The sequence below is a fragment of the Oncorhynchus masou genome, chromosome 25, assembly GCF_036934945.1.
Source record: "Oncorhynchus masou masou isolate Uvic2021 chromosome 25, UVic_Omas_1.1, whole genome shotgun sequence".
In the NCBI taxonomy this organism is placed as follows: domain Eukaryota; kingdom Metazoa; phylum Chordata; class Actinopteri; order Salmoniformes; family Salmonidae; genus Oncorhynchus; species Oncorhynchus masou.
The window spans coordinates 6,392,313-6,415,140 of NC_088236.1; the positions used below are offsets into that span (position 1 = coordinate 6,392,313).

A 22,828-nucleotide genomic window follows, 5' to 3' on the forward strand; every position below is an offset into this window, starting at 1 on the left:
TGTACATTTTTATAAACTTACAGTTGAAGGTATAACGTTTTTATGGATTTACTATGCTGCTATCTGTCGTTGCTGGAATGCTGACTTGTGTCTTTTCAAAGTTATTATTACGGAATTCTTTCAATGTGTCATTATGCTCATATGATCACATATCACATGTCAGAATGATTTTGTTTATGTAGTTTTACGAAAGTTCAATCCGGTGGGCTCATCGTCATTCAGCATAATATGATTTCCTTTGTTTCCTTTTCTACAGGCGTAGTGGGAATGAATACAAAACATATCATCATTATTGTCACGGTTGTCATCGTGGAAATGACTGGACCAAAGCGCAGCGTGGTGAGCGTACATTTTCTCTTTATTTATAAAAATGTCACCAACAAAACAAGAAACAAAGAAACGACCATGAAGCTTACAAGGGCTGTAGTGCCATTAACAAAGATAACTACCCACAATAACAAAAGAGAAAAAGGCTACCTAAGTATGATTCCCAATCAGAGACAATGATAGACAGCCTGTCCCTGATTGAGAACCATACCCCGGCCAAAACATAGAAACAGAAAAACATAGAAATTAAGAAACTAGAATGCCCACCCTAGTCACACCCTGGCCAAACCAAAACAGAGAAATAAAACGTCTCTCTAAGGTCAGGGCGTGGCAATCATAGTGGGAATGAATACAACGTAGCGTCTTGTTTCTTCTCCTCTTTCCAATGTGCGGAATGTTGTTCAGCAACAGTTTTCAAATAACGGTCTCTGCTTTCCGTGTTGTTTAAGTCATTTCAGACGCCGAAAGGGTCGATTTAATACATTTTAGACGAAGGCTGTAATCTAAGAAAAATGTGGAGAAAAAAAAAATCAAAGGGGTCTGAATACTTTCCAAATGCACCGTGAATATACACAGGATAGACGTGTGTAAGGCTTCACCGGTCAATTAAATGCTTACTGGCAGCAATCTCATTCTCTCATCAAGTCTATTTGAATCATGTCATGTTTCTTCCAGGTGTGTAACCCACTGGCCGACTCTTTCCCCTTAACGTGTCGTTCTGTTTCCTCTCCCCTCGCCTCCACTCTCCTCCTCTCTATACATTATATTGGAATGCCATATAACACCTGAAACACAACGAAAAAACAAACAGAAAATGCACCCCAAAAAGGTTTGAAGAGTCACAAGTTTGAGGTAATCATTGCGTGGTAGGAATATGGGACCAAATATTAAACTTTTGACTATTTTAATACACACATACATGAATTTGTCCCAATACTTTTGGTCCCCTAAATTGGGGTGACTATGTACAAAAAAGTGCTATAAACGGTTCACCCGATATGGATGAAAATACCTTCAAATTAAAGCTGACAGTCAGGCACTTTAACCTCACAGGCATTGTATCGTTTCAGAGTACAGAGCCAAAACAACAAAACTATTGTCACCGTCCCAATAATCAACTAACTGTGACTTTCAGCTTCAGTTATGTTGCCTGTAGCCTATTCCTGTTAATTATCATTCTAATAATTTATTTCATTGTTACAGGCGAAGTTTCTAAGAACCGAGTTACATCTTGCCCAAACTGATGATTCGGGGAAATGCATCTCTATGCAAGCTTCAAACCTCATACCCATCTAACAACGGTTGGTCCCACAGTCACCTGTAACGTAATACGAAAACCGAAACAGCCTAACACTGTTGCTAAGTAACACACGACAGAAAAAGGACATAAGGACAATCACCCAGAAATCCCAACACCAAACAGGATACCTAAATATGGTTCCCAATCAGAGACAATGACAAACACCTGCCTCTGATTGAGAACCATATCAGGCCAAACACAGAAACAGACAAACTAGACACACAACATAGAATGGCCACTCAGGTCACACCCCGACCAAACAAAACATAGAAACATACAAAGCAAACTATGGTCAGGGTGTGACATCACCAACCTCTGTTTGCAAATGAAAGCTACCCAGCAATGGATTCCACCTCGGTGTTTCCCTTACTGCTGGCGGGGCAAGGTTCATTTGGAACCTGCTTGTCCTGTTTTAGCACTCAGAACTTTATAACACTTTTACTCAAGTGCCTTTTCACGGTTGGTCTTACAGTTTCTATGGATTATCAGGGTGATTCCCATCCGTGTACTTTTAGGGGGTTTTCAGGCTCAGTAGTCTGCAGTTCATTGAGCTTACGTTACGGGGAAAATGGTAAGTCTATAGTGGGCCTCAACTCACAGGCCTAGCCAAAGCACACTAGGTGAATCACAATATTTCAGGCAACTATTAGGTCCGGTTGCTTTGTCTCGTGCCACTTTTGCCCATTCATATTCAATCAGCATGACTGATACTAAGCTACTTTCTATTCTATAGCGTATAGGGCTCGCAGCCCTCAGGCAGTTCTGTCTGCCTCTGAACAGGCAGTTAATCCACTGTTTCTAGACCAGTTAACCCACTGTTTCTAGACCAGTTAACCCACTGTTTCTAGACCAGTTAACCCACTGTTCCTAGACCAGTTAACCCACTGTTCCTAGACCAGTTAACCCACTGTTCCTAGACCAGTTAACCCCACTCTTCCTAGGCCAGTTAATCCACTCTTCCCACTGTTCCTAGACCAGTTAACCCACTGTTACTAGACCAGTTAACCCACTGTTCCTAGACCAGTTAACCCCACTCTTCCTAGGCCAGTTAACCCCACTGTTCCTAGGCCAGTTAATCCACTCTTCCTAGACCAGTTAACCCCACTGTTCCTAGGCCGTCATTGAAAATAAGAATGTGTTCTTAACTGACTTGCCTAGTTAAATAATGTAACAATTTGAAGCATTCACAGGCCGGCATAGAGTCAGACACTTTGTCATGTGTCCCTATTGTTTGATAGGGTTCAAATCACATTACAGCATACGTGGTGTTGTTCTATGGCTAAACACATCAGCAAATGTTTTGTTCAGGCACTCAGCGCGCCATACTTTATTAAAAAAAATGCAATATAATACTTTCCATTACAGTACAATCTCACTGTTGTTATTTTCCTCGCATGCATCTCTTTTTTTACCTCAAATTAATAATTGATTTCAATCTTTAGATCCAATTGTTGTTTAGTGGTGTCCCCTCTCCTGCGCCTCTCACCGAGACGCACCTTATCACATCTCCCTCGTAAGTATCTTACTTAAATTCCACCCTCGCTCTCCAGAAACTAGGTTACTGGTTATGTTCTGCTACACCTCATATGTCTGGCCCAAGCCCAATCTATTGGCTATCCTCTAAGCTCAATGGTTCTTTTACCATAGCTAGCCATTGGCTACATTAGTTGGCAAGTGTCCAATTACTCATGCATATAGCTGCAGGGGCCCTTCATTATTGTATTTGCAAAGCACTCAGCAGGTCTGAACTGGACGGAGACTTTTAAGACTGGGACTTTTCCCACATTTTCAGCACTATTGGGTTCAACAGCTAGTGTTTCATGTTAATCATACATATCACATTACGTGGTTGTGTAGCCTGTCGTGACTTTACTTTCGTTAATCTGATGACTGTTACTTATTTAGTCCACTTACTATGTTTAATTGTTACCCGATTTAAATGAATCATGTAACAATTAACTCATTAGGAATTTGTGGCACAATGGAAGAGGTTATTTAACTTCATTGGGATAGGAGGCAGCATTTTCACTTTTGGATGAAAAGCGTGCCCAGAGTAAACGGCCTGCTACTCAGTCCCAGATGCTAATATATGCATATTATTAGTAGTATTGGATAGAAAACCCTCTGAAGTTTCTAAAATTGTTTGAATGTCTGTGAGTATAACAGACATCAGGCAAAAACCTGAGAAAAAAATCCAATCAGGAAGTGGGAAATCAGGTTTGTAGTTTTTCAACTCAGCCCCGATTGAAGATACAGTGGGATATTGTTAATCTTGCACTTCCCAAGGCTTCCACTAGATGTCAACAGTCTTTAGAACGTTGTTTCAGGCTTCTACTGTGAAGGGGGGCTGAATGAGAGCTGTTTGGGTCAGGTGTCTGGCAGAGAGAACGGCTCGTGACGCGCGGTCATGTGAAAGTTACCTCTCGTTCCATTGCTTTTCTACAGACAAAGGAATTCTCCGGTTGGGACATTATTGAAGATTTACATTAATCAATCTTTAGGATGTTGTTCTGTACTTCGTTTTATATGTTTCTACGACCAATAATATAACTTTTTGGACTTTGGACCTTTCCGCTGGACTTGCACGCGCGTTTGGATTTGTTTACCAAATGCCCTAACAAAAGGAGGTATATGGACATACATTATGAACTTTATCAAACAAATCAAACATTTATTGTGGAACTGGGATTCCTGGGAGTGCATTCTGAAGAAGATCATCAAAGGTAAGTGAATATTTATAATGCTATTTCTGACTAATGTTGACTCCACAACATGGCAGATATTTCTTTGGCTGGTTTGGGCTCTGAGCGCTGTACTCAGATTATTGCATGGTATGCTTTTTCCGTAAGGTTTTTTGACATCTGACACAGCGGTTGCATTAAGGAGAAGTTTATCACCAATTGGTTTAATTATTAATTAATTATTAATTTTTTAGCTAAGTAAAATGAGAACACAGGATAACATAATACAGGAGAAGAAAGTCCCTAGCGGACTGACAATATGACAGCGTTTTACTCAGAAATGGAGAGGGGGGGGAGAGATATTATCTATTGTAGATATTAACTATTCTCCCATTAATCATATACTGTGCACACAAACCACCGCCTGTTTAGAATAAGAAATCATGAATGTATTTACTTGTGAGTGCTCATTTGCCCTCCACCTCTGTTGGAATCAGGCCTTCTTAGGAGGGAGGTGGGTTGGCCTTTCAGAGGCAGGCTTGTAAGGGTACGGACCCGTCTCTTCTACTGTTGTTCACTCTGGAAGACAGTCAGCCGTGTCGACGATTCCCATTGGTGATGATAGTCGGAGAATACAGTGATTTGAGACTTGTAGTAGGATGGGATGTTTTGAAGCGTAGTAGGATGGTCCCTCTTAGATTAGCTTTCCTCGATATCTGACTTAGGACAGCTAATCAGCCGTGATTGTCTGCGAGAGGGGAGCTTCTCGCCTACACCTCGTGTTGATTATTCAGGGTTCAGGATTCAGACCACTTTACACGCACAACAGCAACCTGGCAATGTTCTGGTCTAGTATGTTAATTCTTAGTCAATCCTTTTAAGCACTCTGGTCAAAAAGGATGGTTCCATCAGACTGGCACGCTCTTCTGACCTCACTCGGGACGTGGCTACTTACTGTGCAAAGGTATATGATTGGAAGTTATCACATTCCTATTTAAACAAAAATACAAAAATCACAATTTTCCATATCATATGCACAACATATTGGATGAACACTTGACAGATAATGGGGATATACTTTCCAAGTTACAGTATTTGGTCCATACAGTTTTTAATGACATCACAAAATGAAAAACAATATGACATTAGTTTTCTACAGCTACCCCACTGACCATTCCTCAAATTCTTATGTTAGAAATATTGTTCCATTATCCATGTTAGAGTTTCAGCAGGAAAAGTCTGTTAACAAAGAACATTCCTTAGTTTAAATACTTGGAGGGGAGAGAATGCCTCCTTCTCCTGTAATTTACAACAGGTTGTGAACGGTTGACCATCCAGCAGCTCCCCCTCTCCCCTCTGTGGGAGAGATGGAGGCCTGGTTACTGTCACCTCCCACCAGTCTGATCTGACCATTCTGATCCTTACAGGACAGTCATGAAAATGCAGATGTCTGATTTCAACCAATCAGATTAAACAATGTTTTGATTTCTGCACTCAGTGCGCTTTCATTAATAAACATTTCCTATAATACTTTTCATTACAGCGTAAAACACCTTTGTTCTATTCTTCACATCCATCTGTTTTACATCTAATTATCATTGTCTTTAATCTTCAGGTCCAACTGTTGCTCCACGTGTCCCTTCCCCTTAGTAAGTTATTTATGTTGGGGGGGGGGGGTTCGGGCTAACTGTCATCAGCATTTGGCTCCAAGGAGCATTCCTTCGGAGATGAGACCATAGCCCAAACTATTTAATAAAATTAAACAATAATAAATAATGCATTCTATCTCTGGTGTTCATTCATTTAAGCCAGTACTCGATGAAACTGTACTTGAGTGTGCTGTTCTGTACATTACAATGCACTTTTAAATTAAATGTTTGTAGGATTTAATACAATTTATTGTGGCGGATTTGAGGGGTAGCCCCGACCCGGTCTTGAACACAGGTCCCTGCGACTGTCAGTCTAACACCTTTAGGGTCGTTTGACCAATTAGGTGCCTTTTTGGAGTGTAACTTGGTAAAAAAACAAACATGTTATTTCACCTAATTTTAACATTCTGTCATAAAGAGCACATGTTTTTTCACCTAATTTTAACATTCTGTCATAAAGAGCACATATTATTTCACCTAATTTTAACATTGTCATAAAGAGCACATGTTCAACTTAATAAAAATGACATCTTAAGATGTTAAAAAGTGTGCATATATATATATATACTTACACTTACTCATATATATATATATATGAGTAAGTGACTTAAAGTAATAGGGATTGAAATAATATTAAATCAGCCATAAATCCCCTTTGTTACAGGGGGAATGCAAGCTTGTTGTGTGCAACAGAGAGGGGCAATTGAATACAAGCTTCACAAAAAAAATTCAAATAGTTAAAAACGTTTCTATCCTGTCTATCTATGGTTAACAGAGTTGATGTGTTATGCTCAACTTGCTCAGTTTTCCACCACAAAACACCAGACAGAGTAGAACCAGCTCACCTGCTTTTACACCATGATTTGATTATTAGATATTCAATGTTTCTTTTGGGAAAAAAAAAACTATTCACCATATTAAAACAAGAGTTCAGTTCACGTAACAGGGTAGACTTTAAAATGAGGGACATGGTTGCGTTATTGGAGAAATTTTGGGGCTAGGTGGATTAAAATCATCCTAGAAGATATGTCAAAATTATGAATTAGCAAGTCTTTATTCATATAACACAATCTGATTTATTGAATTGTTCATGTGGTCTATATTAAAGGGCACTTCATTCAATATCACATGCTTTTAAAATTCAATATTTATGCACAATTTATACTTAAAATATCGAAGTGACGCAAAAGGCACTAATTTCATGGAACGACCCTTTAAACCAATATGCCAAAAAGGTCAAAACCTCTTTGAAAAGTCGCTAGGTATTGTACAGTCACTACACTACACCCTTTCTTCGGTGTGGGAAAAGCACGTCTACAGAAACCAGTTTAATTGGCCTCACTCAGTACAATCCCATTTCTGACACCAATGTAGGCCTTGGCGAAATCAGGGGTGACCCTGACCAAGACTTGAACCCGGGAACCTGAGATTTTTAAGAATGTTTTTTTTTGTTGTTGCTAAAGATGGCAAAAACACACAAAAAAATACATTAAGAAACACATTTTTGTGAGACAATTTTTAACTGACGAAGGTGAATGTAGGTGAGAATGTCAGTGAAGCAGCCATACAGTTTATAGGTATCAATAAACGTTGGATGGTTATAAAATTATTACTGTTTATATCGATTGCATTCTTCAAATGTTGCCAACTGAAACTGTTATGTAAAGCCTTTATTGTTGCTGAGTTGATCAGAGAGACTGATGATCTGATTGGCTCTTCCTATAGAGATAAAGTTATGTCCACTCACTGTTTCCTTTCTCCGCCAGGGATCTGAAATGTTGAACTGACAGGTTTCGCCTTGATTTTTCTTCCTCCTCATTAAGAAATTTGACCGAGAAGAGAATTTTGGGGAATTTTAAAACACTTCTGTGTTTTTTCTGATTTTGAGTATAATCCAATCCAAGTCTATAAACTGACAATTTTACGAATACAAGTAGCTTTGTAGCCTAGGCATTACCATCCTGTGTTAGTGGGCGTGATTGAAATCAAAACCCAACCATCAAATATCCCAAGGAAAGTGGAGACGTCATCGATTCCTTAAATCTCAGATATTCTCGTAAAAAAACAAATGCTGACTTCATGACCAAAGTTATCCAATTTACAGTTTTTAGTCAATTCTGGGACTCAAAACAGATGTTTATGACTTCCACCACTCGCCAGATAGACCATTTCTTTTATCAGATTTATTTGTTTATTTTTGCTTAATGCCCCTTTAAATTCCGTTTTTTTTTAAAGTATCTTGTAAACTTGTTAGAGAATCACTTTGGAAGTAGAAAACAGACAGCACACTTTTTTTAGGGGGGGACAAACTTCTAAATATTTACCTGACACCCAAACTACTTCAATTTGCAAGTTTGACCGTTGGTGTAAGTGGAATGTCCTAGAATGCCACCAAGATTATTTTACAACTCCGAGGATATCACCATCAGGAAAAAGAAAGGGTGGTGTGCAAGCACTTTGGAACAATATCCCAACTACGCTGAGGTTTATGGGTATTCAGGACAAAATACATGTGATTGAGCATGTCGTTTTCATAGAAGTGATTTCATCCAAGAGAAGATACTCTTATTAACGTTTTTTTGTTTTGTTTCCTTGGCAATTCAATTTTTTAAAAATGAGGTGAGATTATTTTAAAACTAATCCAAACCAATTGTTGAATAGTTCTTGTGTACAATATTTTGATATTTTATATGATTTTGTTAATACAAATTCTAAGTTTAGGAACTGGGCATGTACATAAATTACAACAGTAAACAGTCATAATCTAAATGTAAAATGTGATTTGATGATACATTGTGTTGAGAGGGAAAGGATAATAAACAAGGTAATGATAAATAAACAAATCGTGAGAATGGATCAGGTGTAACGTTATTGCAGGTTGTGATAATGACATACTGGCTTAATTTCTAACTTCTTTGGGCACCGTAACAATGTACAGAAACACTGTATTTCTCACAACAGTTGAAGATATTCTGAAAACTCTCATTTATAAAAATATAAAAATAAAAAATAAATCTGCATGTGGAACTACATTTTTTTCACGCAATAATACGTCGGCTGAATTTTTTGAATACCTGCATTTGGCAAAAGGATTCAACCATTAGTCCATGATAATTATTCATGCATATATTAAGTAAAACAGTGTGAAAGTGTTTAAATTTAAGTGTAATTAATAGAACATGTTATAGTTCCTTTCTGCACGTTTCAATTAGAGGAAAATCTATTTAGCCATACATTGGTAATTTCAAATAATCATTCATCATTTCAAATCAACCAATCAATCAAATGTATTTATAAAGCCATTTTGACATCAACCGATGTCACAAAGTGCTTATACAGAAACCCAGCTTAAACCCCCCCCCCCAAACAAGCAAGCAATGCAGATGTAGAAGCACATTTCATTGCTTTAAAATGCTTTTTTCCCCCAGTGAACCAACAAGTGGACAATTCCAGGACCAGATGGTTGAGCGGGTCAGGCCCTACATTGACTTAATAGACTACCTGAGATCCATTGGGATAGAGAAGGAGCTGCCTCTGCCATCCATTGCTGTGGTGGGAGACCAGAGTTCAGGAAAGAGCTCTGTGCTTGAGGCCCTATCTGGGGTGGCACTGCCCAGAGGGAATGGTGAGATACTCTGTTCTGTGGCGTCTAATGTTATTATGGAACTATAGGCTATATTGCGATCCAGTTATCGAAACTGTTCCATTACTTGAGTGAATGTTATTTTTTGGGGGGCGATATTTCTTCGTTTTGTTGTGGGACTATTTTGACAAAAAAAGCTTTGTTATAAATTAAACTAGATTATCCTTGTGACATTGTTACCAACAAGGATATACTATGACATTTGACAGACTTAATTTAAATAAAACAACAAACTTTTGAAACTAGTTTTTAATACTGGTGCATTGATTTACTTCTGCTGTGCATTTATCCCTCCTGGCTGCCCTGACAGTGGTATACTGTTGTCCCCACTTCAAATAGCAATTCCACGCATGTACCTAACAGAGTTTCCACAAGACCTGACACGGATCCAATGGCGGACTGGCCGTCGGGAGCACCGGGACATTTCCCGGTGGCCTGAGGGTCGTTTTGGCTGCGGTGAATAGTCAACTTAACCAGCAAAAATATAGCAAGCAGGAATAGACTACCTGAGATCCATTGGAATAGAGAAGGAGCTGCCCCTGCCAGCTGCCCCTTGTCTGTTCCTAGGCCGTCATTGAAAATAAGAATTTGTTCTTTAACTGACTTGCCTAGTTAAATAAAGGTAACATAAAAAATGAGTTGACGGAGAATCCACGCCTCAGGCGCGGATCTCGCAGCAGTGTCCCCGCACCAAAAATGACATCAGGTCTCTCCGCAACCTACATAGTCTACGGTCTACCTGCCTCTCTACGGATAACATTTTAGACAAGTCGCACGGCGAAATGGACTGTCAGAAGAGGAAAGGTGGAGCAGAGGGAGAGAATATAAAAAAAGAGAAAGGCCCTTGCCACAGACGCTGCAAAATAAGTGACATGTTCGCCAGTAAGGGACCAGGTCAGTCAAAAACACGAGCTAAACCACTGACACACACACACACACACACACACGCACACACTGACACCCAGCATGTCTAACTAAGTAGCCTAGCTAATAATAGTGATACAACGGCCGGTAGACTAAACAGTTTGCACGTTTTACGTCTTCGTGGAGGAATTATATCATAGCAATGAGTGCAACATAGCGATCATAATATGACATTGAAGTCAATATGTTTCAACTAGTAAAAAAGAGTCAACCTAGTCAATGGACTTGCCGGCATTAGTTCATGACTCATGCCACAAACTAGGGAAAGTGCACATCCACTGTACAGAGAAACAGGCTACAGTAACCTAACCATAAAACATCATGAACGTAACACAGTAGCTTGTGTGACACAGCACAGGAAATGACAAAGATCATTAGCGCCATTAGTACCAGCATTACAAGTTACGACAATCATATACAGCTCTGGGAGAAATTAAGAGACCACTCCAAATTAAAAAAGAGACCACTCCAAATTAAAAAAGAGACCACTCCAAATTAAAAAAGAGACCACTCCAAATTAAAGAGACCACTCCGAGTTAAGAGACCACTCCAAATTAAGAGACCACTCTTAATATAGCCTACTGATACACGAATGATAGTGAGTATGATAATAGAGTATTTTCTTTGTAAAGGTGGAGGAAGGAAGGAAGCAGCAACACTAGAGCTTCAGGTTCCTGCAGAACTGGAGGTGATGGTCAGTGCAGACTCAGAATAGGAACCTTCAGAGCACAAACCTAAACATGGAGGCTATGATTTCAGATTAATATGTGCTTTATTATGAGATCATCAGTAGGACTGTAATCTTGGAGGGACATACAATCTATGACTGCACAAGTAATACAATGTTAATCTCATTCTGCAGAGCAACTAGATGTGGAGAGAGAGAGAGAATCAGACAGAGAGACAGAGAGACAGAGAGACAGAGAGACAGAGAGAGAGACAGAGACAGAGAACTGAAAATCCATTTCATTATTTTGCCCGTCCTCAGTCCAAGGATTTGTTTTGTGTGTCGAGCCTTGTACATTTGTATGTGCTATGATTGGTGTATTCCTAGAGAGTTTATGAGGGTGCACCCATAGCCATACATTACCTTGAAAACTCAGTGTTCAGATAGGCTACTTGTTGGTAAGTCCCAAATGTTTGTATTTTGTCATGTGGATAACTTTCTTCCCAGATGAACATAGTGGCCAAATTTATAACCAGTTTGTTATCCGTTACATCAACAAATAGGGTTGGCCTACAAAATTAGTGTTCTGGTGGTTTGCGTGAACAGGGTGGCTTGGGATGGAGTCAAATTCCCAGCTTGAATGACTGTTCTGTACAGGGGCAGGCTGAAACAATGCTCACCAGAAAACTTTTTTTAATTTTTATATAGCATTGGTTGTATTGTAATTTCATGTTAAATGTCCAGGTATTGTCACCAGGTGTCCACTGGAACTCAGACTCTGTTATGTCAGTGGAGTGTCGTGGAAGGCTGTCATCTCATACAGAGACAAACGTATTCATATTGGTGACCCCTCAGAAGTCGCGGGACACGTTAAAGAAGGTTGGATTAAATGTTACTATTTGTGTAATCTATTTAAAAATAACATCAAATCTTGTGGAAACGATGTATTGTATATTTACATGCATTTTCTGATCATTTAGCCGGATCTTGAACATATACAATGTGTTTAGTACATGTAAACAACATTTACATTGGTCTGTAGACGACAGTAATTATGCTTTTGTTGAGGGGGTTTAAAAAAAATAAAAAAAAATAGTCCCAGTTCGATAGTGCTCGTTTGTCTGGTCAATCCATAACTGACTGTACCGTTGAGGTTCTAGTGTACATACATACAGTGGGGCAAAAAAGTATTTAGTCAGCCACCAATTGTGCAAGTTCTCCCACTTAAAAAGATGAGAGAGGCCTGTAATTTTCATCATAGGTACACTTCAACTTAGTAGCGTGCCGTGGTTCTGGGGCCTGGGCCTTCAGTGAAGTCCTACACAGTCCCACCCGAATTAATCCACCTCTTATTACCATCATTATGATGCCATGGCTCTAGACACTATACATTTAGACAGAAACGCAGTATAACAAGGCGTTGCGTCACCTTGAAATTCACATTTTTATTCAGAGAATTGCAGGGGAAGAGTACAATACCTTTTCATTGTGCAGCTTCGTTGCCCTGCGCGCTTTTTCGTTGAGCTGTAGATCCACTCGGGTGTCCCCAAAAGTTTTCAAAAAGTACCTTTGCGTGTAAGTGCCCAGCCGTACTTTGGTGTCTCGTTGCTGCCTTGGTTTGACAACTCAGGTTTGCAAAGCCAGTGTGGCTCCAAACACCAAATCGATCACTTGCAAATAGACATTCCCAGCAGTACAGTTTGCAGTGCTTCTCGGAGCCTGTCTTTGTAGCGTCGGCTTTGTAGCGTCGGCGTCTACCTCTCCTGACAATGTCTAACTTTTCTTGAAAAGTTTGTCTTGAGAATGCCGTTATAATTATATCCTCGACCAAATCGATATCTTCTCCTTCCGCCATTGTGGGTTGAAAAAACAGTTTAGTAGTACGCAAATTAATTTGTTGATCAATTTCAGTTTCCTAGTTCTGAGACCTACCCATATAGGACCTGCCTCTCAATATTGGTAATCCAATCAAAAGACGTGCAGGCACTACGCCTGCTAGCTGGCTCCTGTGTAACACTGGAGCCAGCCAGCAGACGTACAATAGCCAAATAAAGCTGATTGGTTGACACTAAATTTCCATTCACTTTAAGCTACAAGCGCCAGCACTGTTGATTCTGAAGGCCTGAGGGCAGATTTTAGACCCCTGGCAACACATGATGGCTGAATATGATTGGATAAAATATCTAACATAAAGACCAGCCCTCCAAATCTCAACCTGGGGCTGGAAGCAGTGCAACCAAGAGGAACGCTATGAAATGAAGAGTGTAACTCTTACTCTGGGGAATAATTTAATACATATTTGTGGGAAATTATATTTAAAAAAATATATATATTCTGATGATGTTTAGGCCAGCAGAGAAGGCCTTGCTGGCCCTGACAGCCCACCACTGCTTCAACTATGACAGACAAAATGAGGGAAGAAAAATCCAGAAAATCACCATGTAGGATTTTTAATTAATTAATTTGCAAATTATGGTGGCTGACTAAATACTTTTATGCCCCACTGTACATATTTCTTCAATTGCATTTAACAGCCCAGAACGAGTTAGCAGGAGAAGGAGTGGGGATATGTGATGAACTGATCAGTTTGAAGATCATGTCCTCTTCAGTGTGTGACCTGACTCTGATAGACTTACCTGGGATCGCCAGGGTACCAGTACAAGGACAACCAGAAGACATTGGAGCTCAAGTGAGACTTGATTTTGTTAACTTTCGGATTTTAGCCAATCTTTTTTTCGATTCAAGTAGCGTGATCTCGACATATCAATACATAAAACATCTGTCACATTAAAACATCCATAAAAAGTGACATTACCAAGATTGATAAAACAAAACCACACCAGTCATGTCTTCTGGCTTTTCTCTCTAGATTAAACATCTCATTCTGAAAATATTATCAAAACAAAAAACCATTAACTTGGTGGTGGTGCCATGCAATGTTGACATAGCAACAACAGAAGCTCTGAAAATGGCCAAAGAAGTGGATCCTGAAGGCACAAGAACTCTGGGTAAATAAATCATAGAAAGTAGACTAAATAATAACAACATACTACAGGGAAGGTTTATTTGCACTGAAATGTCTTCAATGTGTTGTTGCTCAAAGAGTAATGTTTTCTTTATTTGTGTCTTTTTTTGTCTTACAGCCATTCTGACGAAGCCAGACCTGATTGACAGGGGAACAGAGAAGGACGTGTTGGACATTGTTCGCAATAAAATCATCCCTCTCAATATGGGCTACGTTATTGTGAAATGTCGTGGTCAGAAGCAAATTAACGATGGCGTCACCATAAATGACGCCATTGAGGAGGAGAGGGACTTCTTCGAAAATCATGACGAATTCAGGTGAACCGTTTACCTGTTTCTCGACCTCTTGACACTCAAGTTACAATGATGTCCTTCCACTATATCTTGTCTCTCTTTTTCAATGTATAGCTCCCTCCTGGATGAAGAAAGGGTAACCACCAAGTGCCTAGCCGCTAGACTCACCCAAACCCTGGTCAACCACATCCAAGTTAGGCCAACTTCTAATCATCTGTCCCTTATGCATTCTAGTTTAGAATGGAGGTAGTTATTTGCTTAGGAGCACAGTTAGATAGAACACTTCCACATCCCATCCCTAGGGGGCAGTAGCAACCAGAATAGGTGCTTAACCTCTAGTGACACACCATCCCGTGAACGGGACCGTTGTCATCATGACACTAATTAGCATAACGCAACGGACATAAATCTTCCTAGAAAATATTCCTATTGATGAAAATCACAAGTGAAATATATTGGAACACAGCTTAGCCTTTTGTTAATCACCCTGTCATCTCAGATTTTCAAAATATGCTTTACAGCCAAAGCTGGACAAGCATTTGTGTAAGTTTATCGATAGCCTAGCATAGCATTATGCCTTGCTAGCAGCAGGCAACCTTGTCACGAAAATCAGAAAAGCAATCCAATTAAATCGTTTACCTTTGATGAACTTCGGATGTTTTCACTCACGAGACTCCCAAAGTTCATTTTTTCCCAAAATATTATTTTTGTAGGTGAAATAGCTCCGTTTGTTCTTCACGGCTGAGAAATCGACTGGAAATTGCGGTCACGACAACACCAAAAATATTCCAAATTAGCTCCATAATATCGACAGAAACATGGCAAACGTTGTTTATAATCAATCCTCAAGGTGTTTCTCAAATATCTATACAATAATATATCAACCGGGACAATTGGTTTCTCAGTAGAAGCGTTTGGAATAATGGCTACCTCTGTATTTTACCAGAGAATTTCTCTGGGAGCATCAGGTGACCACTTGCGCAATGAAGCCGCCTACGGGTATTCTTCAACATAAATGCGTAAAACTACGTCACAATGCTGTAGACACCTTGGGGAATACGTAGAAAGCGTAATCTGGTTGATAGGGCATTCACAGCTCAATAGGGATGCATCGGAACGCAGAGCTTTCAAAAGATGAGTCACTTCCGGATTGGATTTTTCTCAGGCTTTATACTCACAGACAATATTTTTACAGTTTTGGAAACTTTAGAGTGTTTTCTATCCTACGCTGTCAATTATATGCATATTCTAGCATCTTGTCCTGACAAAATATCCCGTTTAATTTGGGAACGTTATTTTTCCAAAAATGAAAATACTGCCTCCTAGTGACAACAGGTTTTAAGGCTTCTTGAATGACAATAATGTTATATATCAGATGAAACCGTGTTTTTTTTTTTTTTGTCTTTCAGAAATCCATGCCACAGATGTCTGATCAGATAAAACAGCAGCTGTGGGTTTATCAGACAGAATTGACTAAGTATGAGGGTGGTCCTCCGGTGGATCCTGTAGGGAAGAGGAAGTACCTTATTGAGGTGAGTAATCACTCAACCTATCAGCTGTCATCATTACTATAAAGTTGTATCAGTAAAACAACAACACATCACCGGCTATTTACTGTGGTCTGTTTACCCCCGCAGGTGATAAAACAGTTCAATTACAAGATTGATCAGCTGTGCAGAGGGGAGCTGAAGAACGATGAAAATCTATTCATTAACATGCAAAACATATTTGCAAAATGGTTTGAAAAGCTTGGACACTCCAGGGCAGGTTGTAAGTACACTATTTTAAATCGATAAACAGGTTATTGTCGGGATTGCACAGGAATAACTATTTTCACTATATTTCACAAATATTCATGTTTGTACTATAAACAGATGTAATGCTGGTAAATGTGTAAGCATGCGCCCCTTCATAAATCAATTCTTATTCGCAATAAGTAATGGAACACAATAGTATTTATTTCTCATTATTTAATTTATTTTACCCCCCAAAAATGATTAACTTCCATTTCCCTCAATTTAGACCACAAAATGACCCAAGATGTGGTCAATGAATTTGACCAGAAGCACAGAGGACGAGAACTTCCAGGTTTCAATAACTACACTTTATTTGAAAGTGTAGTTCAGAAACTGGTGGGGGAACTGAAAAATCCAGCTATGGACACACTACAGAAAATCAAAGGTACTTTCACTTCATTTTTTACTATACTGATTGTTTTTAATACACTAATATTTGGCAAAAAATATTTCATCATGTCATATCTTGAGGGACAGTGAGTGACCATTAGATACCAATGTTTCATCATGTCATAGCTTGAGGGACAGTGAGTGACCATTAGATACCAATGTTTCATCATGTCATAGCTTGAGGGACAGTGAGTGACAGTAAGGGACAGTGAGTGACAGTCAGGGACAGTGTTTGACCATTAGATAGAACACACACACATGCTATTCTTCGGATGTACATCATTACATTATTTACTTTTGATATATTTATTTTTTTAAACACACAAAACACTTCATTACCTCCACGTGATATTGATCCTCACTCCGTGGTGGGGGGTTCGGGTGTAGGAGGTGAATGACACAGCCGTCCAGAGACCCCCTGCTAGTCGAAGACAACAAACACTCCCATTCATGTTTTTCTTTTTCGTTCCATTTGTATGTCTTGTAATTGTAAATGTTTTGGATGCTTTGGTAATACATAATGCCTGAATGTCATGCCAATAAAGCAACATTGAATAGTACCTTAGTGGTGGAGGTAAGGGAATTGAATAGTACCATAGTGGTGGAGGTAAGGGAATTGAATAGTGCCTTGGTGGTGGAGGTAAGGGAATTGAATAGTGCCTTGGTGGTGGAGGTAAGGGAATTGAATAGTGCCTTAGTGGTGGAGGTAAAGGAATTGAATAGTACCTTGGTGGTGGAGGTAAGGGAATTGAATAGTGCCTTGGTGGTGGAGGTAAGGGAATTGAATAGTACCATAGTGGTGGAGGTAAGGGAATTGAATAGTACCTTAGTGGTGGAGGTAAGGGAATTGAATAGTACCTTAGTGGTGGAGGTAAGGGAATTGAATAGTACCTTAGTGGTGGAGGTAAGGGAATTGAATAGTACCTTGGTGGTGGAGGTAAAGGAATTGAATAGTACCATGGTGGTGGAGGTAAGGGAATTGAATAGTACCTTGGTGGTGGAGGTAAAGGAATTGAATAGTACCATGGTGGTGGAGGTAAGGGAATTGAATAGTACCTTGGTGGTGGAGGTAAAGGAATTGAATAGTACCTTGGTGGTGGAGGTAAGGGAATTGAATAGTGCCTTGGTGGTGGAGGTAAGGGAATTGAATAGTGCCTTGGTGGTGGAGGTAAGGGAATTGAATAGTGCCTTGGTGGTGGAGGTAAGGGAATTGAATAGTGCCTTGGTGGTGGAGGTAAGGGAATTGAATAGTGCCTTGGTGGTGGAGGTAAGGGAATTGAATAGTGCCTTGGTGGTGGAGGTAAGGGAATTGAATAGTGCCTTGGTGGTGGAGGTAAGGGAATTGAATAGTGCCTTGGTGGTGGAGGTAAGGGAATTGAATAGTGCCTTAGTGGTGGAGGTAAGGGAATTGAATAGTGCCTTGGTGGTGGAGGTAAGGGAATTGAATAGTGCCTTGGTGGTGGAGGTAAGGGAATTGAATAGTGCCTTAGTGGTGGAGGTAAGGGAATTGAATAGTACCTTGGTGGTGGAGGTAAGGGAATTGAATAGTACCTTGGTGGTGGAGGTAAAGGAATTGAATAGTACCATGGTGGTGGAGGTAAGGGAATTGAATAGTACCTTGGTGGTGGAGGTAAAGGAATTGAATAGTACCTTGGTGGTGGAGGTAAGGGAATTGAATAGTACCTTGGTGGTGGAGGTAAGGGAATTGAATAGTGCCTTGGTGGTGGAGGTAAGGGAATTGAATAGTGCCTTGGTGGTGGAGGTAAGGGAATTGAATAGTGCCTTGGTGGTGGAGGTAAGGGAATTGAATAGTACCTTGGTGGTGGAGGTAAAGGAATTGAATAGTACCTTGGTGGTGGAGGTAAGGGAATTGAATAGTGCCTTGGTGGTGGAGGTAAGGGAATTGAATAGTGCCTTGGTGGTGGAGGTAAGGGAATTGAATAGTGCCTTGGTGGTGGAGGTAAGGGAATTGAATAGTGCCTTGGTGGTGGAGGTAAGGGAATTGAATAGTGCCTTGGTGGTGGAGGTAAGGGAATTGAATAGTGCCTTAGTGGTGGAGGTAAGGGAATTGAATAGTGCCTTGGTGGTGGAGGTAAGGGAATTGAATAGTGCCTTGGTGGTGGAGGTAAGGGAATTGAATAGTGCCTTAGTGGTGGAGGTAAGGGAATTGAATAGTGCCTTGGTGGTGGAGGTAAGGGAATTGAATAGTGCCTTGGTGGTGGAGGTAAGGGAATTGAATAGTGCCTTAGTGGTGGAGGTAAGGGAATTGAATAGTACCTTGGTGGTGGAGGTAAGGGAATTGAATAGTACCTTGGTGGTGGAGGTAAAGGAATTGAATAGTACCATGGTGGTGGAGGTAAGGGAATTGAATAGTACCTTGGTGGTGGAGGTAAAGGAATTGAATAGTACCTTGGTGGTGGAGGTAAGGGAATTGAATAGTACCTTGGTGGTGGAGGTAAGGGAATTGAATAGTGCCTTGGTGGTGGAGGTAAGGGAATTGAATAGTGCCTTGGTGGTGGAGGTAAGGGAATTGAATAGTGCCTTGGTGGTGGAGGTAAGGGAATTGAATAGTGCCTTGGTGGTGGAGGTAAGGGAATTGAATAGTACCTTGGTGGTGGAGGTAAGGGAATTGAATAGTACCTTGGTGGTGGAGGTAAGGGAATTGAATAGTACCTTGGTGGTGGAGGTAAGGGAATTGAATAGTACCTTAGTGGTGGAGGTAAGGGAATTGAATAGTACCATAGTGGTGGAGGTAAGGGAATTGAATAGTACCTTGGTGGTGGAGGTAAGGGAATTGAATAGTACCATAGTGGTGGAGGTAAGGGAATTGAATAGTACCTTAGTGGTGGAGGTAAGGGAATTGAATAGTACCTTAGTGGTGGAGGTAAGGGAATTGAATAGTACCATAGTGGTGGAGGTAAGGGAATTGAATAGTACCTTGGTGGTGGAGGTAAGGGAATTGAATAGTACCATAGTGGTGGAGGTAAGGGAATTGAATAGTACCTTGGTGGTGGAGGTAAGGGAATTGAATAGTACCTTGGTGGTGGAGGTAAAGGAATTGAATAGTACCATGGTGGTGGAGGTAAGGGAATTGAATAGTACCTTGGTGGTGGAGGTAAAGGAATTGAATAGTACCTTGGTGGTGGTGAGGTAAGGGAATTGAATAGTACCTTGGTGGTGGAGGTAAGGGAATTGAATAGTGCCTTGGTGGTGGAGGTAAGGGAATTGAATAGTGCCTTGGTGGTGGAGGTAAGGGAATTGAATAGTGCCTTGGTGGTGGAGGTAAGGGAATTGAATAGTGCCTTGGTGGTGGAGGTAAGGGAATTGAATAGTACCTTGGTGGTGGAGGTAAGGGAATTGAATAGTACCTTGGTGGTGGAGGTAAGGGAATTGAATAGTACCTTGGTGGTGGAGGTAAGGGAATTGAATAGTACCTTAGTGGTGGAGGTAAGGGAATTGAATAGTACCATAGTGGTGGAGGTAAGGGAATTGAATAGTACCTTGGTGGTGGAGGTAAGGGAATTGAATAGTACCATAGTGGTGGAGGTAAGGGAATTGAATAGTACCTTAGTGGTGGAGGTAAGGGAATTGAATAGTACCTTAGTGGTGGAGGTAAGGGAATTGAATAGTACCATAGTGGTGGAGGTAAGGGAATTGAATAGTACCTTGGTGGTGGAGGTAAGGGAATTGAATAGTACCATAGTGGTGGAGGTAAGGGAATTGAATAGTACCTTAGTGGTGGAGGTAAGGGAATTGAATAGTACCTTAGTGGTGGAGGTAAGGGAATTGAATAGTACCTTAGTGGTGGAGGTAAGGGAATTGAATAGTAACTTAGTGGTGGAGGTAAGGGAATTGAATAGTACCTTAGTGGTGGAGGTAAGGGAAAACATCATAAGTCTAACGTATGCATTTGTATGCGTTTTTCCAGATCTGGTGCAGAAGCACTTTTTTGTTGTGTCCAAAAACAGCTTTGAGAATTATCCTTGCCTTCAGCGTTTTTCAATGGTAACGTAACAGTACATTAACAACTGTGCTATGATCTGTCACAATACACACTGTTCATCCATCTAAATTATGTTTTTTGTTGTTTTTAACAATTTTATTTTGTGAATAGCCGTTTCTACACCTATTACGTGACATGAGTTGTTTTTAAATACACACTACATCCTTACTCTTTGTGTGATCTCCTAGACCAACATTGATGACATCCAGAAACAGCAGTTAACCACTGTGATGGACAGGATCGAAGAGCAGTTTGAGATGGAGATGCAGATGTACACACAGGATGAAATATTTGCCCGAACACTGACGCCAGCACAGAATGAATCCCCAGGGGAAACCGACTGCTCAGGTTATGACACCAGGAGCAAGTACCCCGAACTCCTCAATTCATACTTTGAGGTACAACGCAACACTAGTTCCAACATGGAGATCCAAATGTCAGTAGACGTAGATTAAAGAGCACAGGAGGAGTTGTGCCAGGAAGCAGAGTCTCTAGCGCCACTGATGACAAGTTGTATTTTGAATGAAAAGATGAAGCGGTTAGGACGGCAGCAGTACGACTCCCAGCGTGTTGTTAATCTAAGCCAACCCCTTTAATTCTACTAACCATAGTGGCTCAAATAGCTGACTCTTAAGTCACTAATTAACCCCCACTAATTAACCCATAACAACTTGATCACTTACTAGTTCTGATGTTCACACGCTAGCTTTGACAAAACCAATGTTTACATCTAAATCGTTAGTCCTCTCCCTCGCGCCTTACCTCTCCCCTCCCGCCTACCTCTCTCTCAGATCGTGGTGCAGCGACTGGCGGACCAGGTGCCCATGCTGATCCGTTACTTCATCCTGAAGGAGTCAGCCAGGATCCTGTCCAGTGAGATGCTGGGCCTGCTGAACAGAGAAGACTTGGACGAGATGCTGAAGGAGGAATCAGAGATTGGCCGGAAACGTGAAGCCTTGAGGGAAAAAGTCAAGCGTCTTGGACTGGCCAATGACAGGATCAGTAGCCTCTGGGATCAGAGTGGTTGACATTGTGATGTAACCAACAAGGGCTGAATAACTGTTCCACAATAATTTTACCTGCAATTAATCAACATACAGAATATTTTTAAAGATAGACATTTTAGTGGTGTCAAATTTGGGATTCAGAGCACTGAAAATGACATGCCCATTGTCACAGAACACAGCTATACTCTCAAGAGCTCTGGCCTGTTATACTATCATCACATATCCGCAAAATATTTAATCTCAAAATTGACAAATGAAAGATGTTAAGACTGATTTGTCAGTTTTAATCATATCAAAAACATTGCTGATGTACAGTAAGTAAACCTTGTATCTACAAAACGTAAACAGCCGTACCATTAATGATCATACAAGCAACAAAACTCTAGAAGCTATTTGAGTACATACTGTAAAAGGGACTACTTATAATTCATGTAAACATGTTGGGCAAAAATTAGAGTCGCAGGGTTTTCTTTTTCGACAGCAACGAATGGAAATAAATGTTGTATCCCGTCCTTTTCTAATTGGTCGAAGGGGCATCAGCATTGAGAATAATGTTATGATAGCATCATGTATACTTGATGCCTGTAAATACCAACGGTGAAAATGGACACACTTGTCTGGTTCCTCTTTGACACTGGAATGGTTTAGATGTATACATTAGTTATATCTGCTGTTTTGAGATAATTGTATTCAGTTGATTATAAAACACCTATTCCAGGGTGTTTTTAAGGAACAGAGGAGACTCGAGCAGAGCCTAATAATGTTGGGTGAACTGCAATGAAATAGCAATTGATTATTTAGTAAATTGGCTTTCGTTGTGGAAACAGTCTGGCTACTCTACCGTAGTTGTATTTTGTGTGTGTGTGTGTGGGAGGGGGGGGGGGGGGGGTCTGAAATATCAGGTAATATTCTCATGCTTTTGAAATGATCTTGAATACTCAGTCCGCAGAGGATGCTCTGATTGACTTGTAAACAGGGAACTAACTATAAGGGAAGTGGGTAATACCTGAGAGAGGCTGGGTTGATAGTGCCATTTCCTGATCATTTATTGTAGTATGTGAATGTGTATATAAAAATTTGATGTTGCTTCCAAATGTATTGTTTATATCAATTGAATAAAACA

The 22,828-nt window shown here is 40.3% G+C and overlaps 1 protein-coding gene across 2 annotated transcripts; it reads left to right on the forward strand.

The window, feature by feature from the left end:
- The first annotated feature begins 261 nt into the window (after positions 1-261).
- Positions 262-22,534, forward strand: LOC135513714 (interferon-induced GTP-binding protein Mx2-like). 2 transcript variants are annotated; one of them, XM_064936596.1, is made up of 13 exons: positions 262-339; positions 9,386-9,582; positions 11,936-12,070; positions 13,726-13,880; positions 14,061-14,199; positions 14,335-14,533; positions 14,624-14,702; positions 15,919-16,041; positions 16,147-16,279; positions 16,532-16,690; positions 20,624-20,700; positions 20,887-21,096; positions 21,490-22,534. In XM_064936596.1, exons 2-13 carry the CDS (start codon positions 9,417-9,419, stop codon positions 21,724-21,726), a joined length of 1,812 nt encoding a protein of 603 aa, XP_064792668.1. In that variant the 5' UTR covers positions 262-339; positions 9,386-9,416; the 3' UTR covers positions 21,727-22,534. The 2 variants fall into 2 exon arrangements, with proteins under 2 accessions (XP_064792668.1, XP_064792667.1); XM_064936595.1 differs by lacking the exon at positions 262-339 and adding an exon at positions 8,338-8,576.
- The last annotated feature ends 294 nt before the right edge of the window (positions 22,535-22,828 follow it).